This window comes from Gaeumannomyces tritici (genome assembly GCF_000145635.1).
Source record: "Gaeumannomyces tritici R3-111a-1 unplaced genomic scaffold supercont2.1, whole genome shotgun sequence".
NCBI lineage: Eukaryota > Fungi > Ascomycota > Sordariomycetes > Magnaporthales > Magnaporthaceae > Gaeumannomyces > Gaeumannomyces tritici.
Window position 1 is genome coordinate 2,045,461 of NW_008804545.1, and position 5,953 is coordinate 2,051,413.

The following is a 5,953-nucleotide window of genomic DNA, read 5'->3' on the forward strand; positions in this document are numbered from 1 at the left end:
CGCGCGTGACCAGCTCGGGCGGCACCGCATCGGCTAGCGCCTCGGCCGCCGACCGGTCCTCCCACGCCTCGGCCCGCAGCTGCAGCGCCAGCTGCTTGCGCTCCGCGGCGTCGAGGCCGTCGCCGTTGTCGTCGTCGTCGTCGTCATGGCAGTGGGCCGCGTTGGCGTCCTGCTCCGTCCACCATCCTGACTCCAGGTTCTCGCCAAGCCCGAACCGCAGCTGCGGCGGGGCAGGTGCCTTAGGCTCGTCGAGTAGGAATTCGTCGTACAAGTCTTCAGGGTAGCCCTCTGCCTCCCCGTTGAGGTCCGTCACCTGCGCCCGGTCTGTCGGCATCTTGTCAGTTGTGAGTGTGTTGCGGGCGTTGTTGAGAAATATGGCTAGAAAGCGACCGCAGTGCCTCGTTCTTTGTATAGCTCGTAAGGGCGACTTGGATGAGTTGACGGCGTGGAAGATGGGCTTTCCCTCCGACAAACAGCGAGATACCCATGCCCTTCTTTGTCTCGACGCGCAAAGGGAGGTGGTAAAACGGATCCGGCTGGCACATCTGAGCACGCCCTAGTCCATGGACTGGAATGCTCTATTCTGGGCGCATCAACAAATCTGGAATGTTTGGTGTCACGGGCTGCAATGTTTTTGTCCTTCTTGCAGTACACAAAGCCAACCGCCCCGTAGCAGTTGTAGCCAAAACATCACTCACGCAGGAGGAACCACAGGTATCTTCTCGCCTATCTGCTCCAACTTTATGCCCGCGTCTTGGTCTGTCTACCTTCTCGTATTGTCGCGGCGAAAGAATGTCTTGCCCATTCAACAAACACTTCCAAGAATCTGGGGAACTGGCATAGAAAAAGCCTAAGAACACACAAATAACACCCACAGCGCAATCGCCCCTACCATACTAACGGAAACGCCGTTCCCAAATGTGCAAGGGTCCATAGGGATACACCGTCAAAGCGGACAAGGTACAGGGAGATGGAAAAGAGTATGAAAAGCCAGCCCAACACAAGCTATATGTTGTGCCGTTAGACTTGATGCAATTATAGCTCAATAAGGCTCTCCTCAACCGCCGGCTTCTGCGGAGCATGGTGTGGTGCCGAGGGGAAGGCTTCCTGCTGATAGCTAGGATACGACCCACTTGGAGCTTGGGGCCACGGCTGGTGGGTGGCCGGAAGAGCCGTGCTCTGAGCAGCCGAGTGCTGCCAGTAAGGTTGCTGTGGGTGTTTTTGTTCTTGCTGCGTCTGTTGTGGTTGCTGTGGCTGTGGAGGCTGCGGCTGTTGCTGTGCTGGGTGGGAAGGTGCAGGGGCCGGGCTCTGGTACTGCGCGGGCTGCTGAAGACTAGGATACGGCGATCGCGCTGGCTCAGCCGGCGCGGCCACAGGTGTCTGCAGCGCCGAGACTTGCGCCTGGTTGAAGTAGTAGGCGGCGCTGGGGTCCGTCGTCGGTGTGACCCCACCCGAGTCAGGGGCTCCGGGGGCGGCAAGCGTGGGCTGGGAGGGAGCCTGTCCGTGAGCTACTGCTTGTGGTGGAGGGGCATCGGGCTGGGGGTACTGGTATTGTTGAGGCTGGCTAGGTGCATGAGGGAGCTGCCAGCTCTCAGTTCTTTGTGGCGGCGCAAACTGGCCGACGGGCGGACCCGAGACCGAGGCTCGCTTGTCGTACTGCACCGACTGCTGATGTTGCTGTTGGGGAGGCTGGTGATGCGGAGGGGGGTAGGACGGCTGAGGGGCTTGTCGTGAGTAGTCATGTTGAGGCTCTCCCGTATAAAAGCTCTCCCCCGGAATGCTCGTCGGGGCGCTCGGGCCTTGGAGAGACTGATAGGGGCCGGGGGCTTGGCGTGGCGCGGGCAAATTGTATCCTCCATAGGCGTGTTGGCCATACGCCTTGGAAAGACGCTCCTCGAGCATCCGGTCGTAGTACCGCACGACTGTTGCAAGCTTGGCGTGGAGGTCGAGGAGAGTGTCTGGATACTGGCGGTTAGAACAGAGGAAGCACGTGCGACGGGGAATCTATATCATCTCATCCACTCACCATGTTTACTCATAGTCTCTCCGTAAGTTCTCGCCAGCTTCGGCCTCAGAGTACCAATGCTATCGTAGAGCTCCTGGATCTGCGGCTCCCGAAGAATGGTACCGGGAGGCTGAGTCTGAAGACGGTCTACCAGGGTCGCAAACAAGTTGATGTTCTCAGCCTCAACAGGCGTGAGCTCATAGTCGTTCTTGGGCTGTGTCAAGGTTGCGGCTTTCGACGGCTCGGCGCTGTGTGTCTGCTCATGTAAAACGGCGGCGTGTTGCTTCTTCTCAACCTCCATATCGGCGAGGGACGCCGCAATGGCTGCCTTGAGGTCGTCATCCTCTTCCTCAACTGGTTGCTTCGAGGCAGGCGGGGTGTGTCCGTTAACCTTGGAGGACTGAGTGGCGGGACCGCTGCTGGGCGCCGTGTTATATCCCCTCGAGTGGCTCTTAACTTCTTCCAAGCTCATGGCCAGAGCCTTTTTCAAGTCCTCGTCGAAACCATCGTCAACCCTGGCGTTTCGCGGTTGCATCGTCGAAGACGAGCGGTTCTTATGGGGGAACGACGAGTACAGGTTCGGCGTTTGCCCGTCCTTTGCCGCATGGCCGCTGCCGCCGCCGCCGCGATTCTTGTCGGTGAGCCGGGCGTAGCATCCGTCGTCGACGCGCACGGCCTGTAGTATTCCAAGGTGGGGCAGCGGGAGCGACTTGGACGAACATTGCTGGTCGAAGCAGCTACCGCAGTTCCGGCAGTGGTGCTTGCGATTCGTAAAGGTGAACGGCGTCCGGCACCGCATGCAAACATCCGAATCGGTCCACTCGGGGGGCTGCGGATCGAAGGGTATGTGTGAGCCTGGGTCCGCACAGATAGTTCGGGGGGCGCAAGAACGAAGCTTACCGCACTGCTGTCTATCATGCTGCTGGAGACAGCGACACTAGGGGGGAACTGGAAACCCTCGCGCTGCAACGTCTTATAGACCTCACCAATGTAGGCTAGCTCGTAGCGACCCTCTGTCACGGCAGCCCACGACTGGATCAGCTCGAGAATTTTACCGCGCACCTCGGCGTTGACGGCGGCGGGGCCGGTTGCTTTCAGCAGCGACACCAGATTATCGATGAACTCGCGCGAGGCTATCTCGACAAGGAAGTGCTGCCCGCCGTTCTTTACACACGTGTCCGTGAGCTAGCTCCTGCCGTTAGCACCACCCGGTCTGCGACTAAAGCTGTTTCTGAGGTCTTGAGCAGCAAACGAACCTCAAGAGCGCTCAGCTGGGTGTTTGGATTCTTATGGCCGATGCGCCGTTTGAGCGAGCGCATGGCATCTTTGGGCGGCACCGTCTTCGAGCGGATGACATCGGAGATCTCGAGGTTGAGTGCAATATCCTCTCTGCAGCAGGGTCAGTCACAGGTACGCGCGGCTAGTCTAGGCAGCGACAGCGGGGGTAGGGTGGTGGGTGGGAGAGGTTGGTTTCGTACAGGCTGCTGCTGGTTGCCTTCTCGATCTGCTCCTCGAGCGCCGTGTTGGCGCCAGAAGACCACCAGCCCATCATCTCGATGGGTGCTTGGATTGATAGCCGGCTTCAGAGCAAACAGGATGCGGTTCGAATGCCGGGTTGGGGATGGATCGCGATGGTTGTGGTGAGGACGCGTTGGCAGCTCGGCTGGGCGTTGGGTTGTTTGAGATGGAGTCGAGGGCTGGGGTTGGTCCAGTATGACGCAAAGCTATTGCGGTCCGGTGCCTGCCCGACACTCAGCGCTGCGTGTGCCGCCTGCCTGGGGCTGACGAATCCTGTGGTCCTGTGGAGCATCAGCCAAGCGCTGCGCTTCTTTACTGGGGTTCCATTTTCAGCCAACTTGCCACATGGGCCCTGCACAAGCACGGCCTATCATTAGATGTCATCGTTTGCCTTGCCTAGTTCGAACCGCCATCTACAGCTCCATATTACCCCGTGTCGGCGACGACTGTATACCGAGCCCCTCCGAACCCGTACATCCCGCGCCATCGAGGCCCGACCTGGCTGCTCGTCCGAAGACAGCTAGGAAGTTGGACAAAGAATGATAGCTGCGCATTCCAGTCCATCCGAATGATCCTGCGCAAGGCCTGCGGGGACCCCTCTCACAGTACAATACACATCACGAACCGACATCTAGTCCCTCCCGGCTGCCCGCTGCCACGGATGCCACCGTCGCTCACCCTCGCGCTCCAAGAACCTCCCCATTCGACCTCGAGCGCAATGACACGGCCGCGAAACGGCCCCTGAATACCTGCAACCAAGCCACCAACTGCTCGCAAACTTGCCCACTAGCTGCCCCCTGCAAGGGCTGTACCGGAGCTGCATGCGAGGGGCCCGCCAGCCCCTGCGCAGCCCTTTCATTCCCGTGGTTCTTCGTGGCCCAAGCCTGGCAGGAAGGATCTATCTTGTGGGCCTATCTCGACTCAAGCCTACAGTCTCCCGCCGATCGATACTCGAGCAGCCTCGCTATGGCCAGCGGAGCCGTGCCGGCCAACGGCAAGGCGCTCCTGCACATCGACGATGTTCTCAACCCGACCCCCAAGGCCAGCAGCGCCTCGTCTATAGAAGCCGTCATCGCTGAGGGCGAGCAATGTCTTCGCAATGCCGATGCCTTCAGGAACTTCGGCCGCCGCCCCGACTATGCGCTGAGGGAGTATGTGGCCGCAACAATGATAGCTATTGAGATGGTTCCCAAGAACAAGGACTTCCCCAAGTTGTCGGATAGGAAGTCTCTAGCTGCGCGACACACAGAGCTTATGAAAAAGATTCAGGCGCTACATCCTGCATTTGAGAAAATCAAGGAGGAAATCAAGCGTGACAACCAGCGGACCGGCGTGCAGCCCTTATACGGGCGCCAGTCACCGGCGGTATCGCCGCACGGTAGCCGGGCCTCTGGTCAGTTTCCCAACGGGTCGAGGACTCCACAAGGCAACGGCTACACCAACGGGGGTACCCACAGCCCTCGGTCAAGCCGCGATTTGGCCGACTCCTTTGCTGGAGTTCCGAATCGGGTGCCGGCCGTCGGAGGCGCGTCAGAAACGAACAAGACTCCAGACCTTCTTGCTGAGCGCTTTGCGAAGTTACGAGGGCAAAAGTCCCCGGTCGACTCCCATGGGTCTCTGTCAATGCACACCACGGGTGCGCACCACCCAGGCCCGCAGGAGCTGCGACCAACACCGGCGGAGAAGGCCGGAATCTCGCTGGTGAGCCATCTGCCAGACCTTCCAACAATGCCGGCGGCCATTTACAGTCCGGCCAGAGGCACCGTCTCGCACGAATCGGCCAACCTACCCTCGAGCAATGCGAGGAGCATGTTTAGCAGGACAGGCTCCAGCACACCCTCGTCCGCCAGCCAGACCAGGTCGCCTCAGCTGAAAGATGACTATTTCGTGCCCGCACAGCCCGCCGGACGGACGGCCGCTCCTGCACGCCCCAAAGTCGTCATCCCAGACGGTGATACGGTGACCCCTGAAAATCTTCTGAACTACATGAAAGCCTCGTCCAGCGGTTTCAAGACCCTCATCATCGATATCAGGAGCCGAGAGGATTTCGACGACGGCCATATCATGTCGCAGTGGACCATATGTATTGAGCCCGAAATCCTACAGCGAGAGAACATCTCAGCGGAGGAGGTAGCAGACAGTATGATCCTCGCGCCGCAGGGCGAGCAGCAGCTATTCCGCAAGCGCAGCGAGTGCGATCTGATAGTATTCTACGACGAAGACTCGGAGGAAATCAACTGGAGAGGCGTCACTGCTACAGAAAGGGCTTTGCTGGGCCTCTACAACGCTTTGAAACATTTCGACTACGAATCCGAGGCCACGAAGCCGGCCAAGCTCCTGAAAGGCGGCATAGATGCGTGGGCAGGGCTCATGGGAAGAGGCGCGCTAAAAACGTCGTCCACTTCCACAAGCGGCACCGCCCACGGACGG

General features: G+C 59.5%; 3 protein-coding genes across 3 annotated transcripts in view; 1 reads left to right on the top strand and 2 right to left on the bottom strand.

Moving 5' to 3' along the window:
* Positions 1-334, bottom strand: part of GGTG_00636 (hypothetical protein) — a gene marked incomplete at both ends in the record, with an annotated part of 973 nt that extends 639 nt beyond the window's left edge. The window contains one exon of the mRNA XM_009218387.1: positions 54-334. Coding sequence (XP_009216651.1) covers positions 54-334 — 281 coding nt within the window. The remainder of the gene's footprint in view (positions 1-53) is intronic.
* Positions 335-528: 194 nt separating this feature from the next.
* Positions 529-3,707, bottom strand: GGTG_00637 (vacuolar protein sorting-associated protein 27). Its single transcript, XM_009218388.1, has 5 exons — positions 3,484-3,707; positions 3,262-3,394; positions 2,906-3,190; positions 2,027-2,834; positions 529-1,958 (listed from the first exon to the last, which is right to left on the bottom strand). Exons 1-5 carry the CDS (start codon positions 3,555-3,557, stop codon positions 1,036-1,038), a joined length of 2,223 nt encoding a protein of 740 aa, XP_009216652.1. The 5' UTR covers positions 3,558-3,707; the 3' UTR covers positions 529-1,035.
* Positions 3,708-3,889: 182 nt separating this feature from the next.
* Positions 3,890-5,953, top strand: part of GGTG_00638 (ubiquitin carboxyl-terminal hydrolase 2) — a 4,793-nt gene continuing 2,729 nt past the window's right edge. The window contains exon 1 of the mRNA XM_009218389.1: positions 3,890-5,653. Within this exon, the coding sequence (XP_009216653.1) occupies positions 4,490-5,653 (1,164 nt within the window). The 5' untranslated portion in view covers positions 3,890-4,489. The remainder of the gene's footprint in view (positions 5,654-5,953) is intronic.

Coding starts and splice junctions, on each gene's coding strand:
- GGTG_00637 (XM_009218388.1), bottom strand. CDS start 3,557: ATGATGGGCTGGTGGTCTTCTGGCGCCAACACGGCGCTCGAGGAGCAG. Junction 2,835..2,905: donor GCATGATAGACAGCAGTGCG/GTAAGCTTCGTT, acceptor TTCGATCCGCAG/CCCCCCGAGTGGACCGATTC. Junction 1,959..2,026: donor AGAGACTATGAGTAAACATG/GTGAGTGGATGA, acceptor GCCAGTATCCAG/ACACTCTCCTCGACCTCCAC.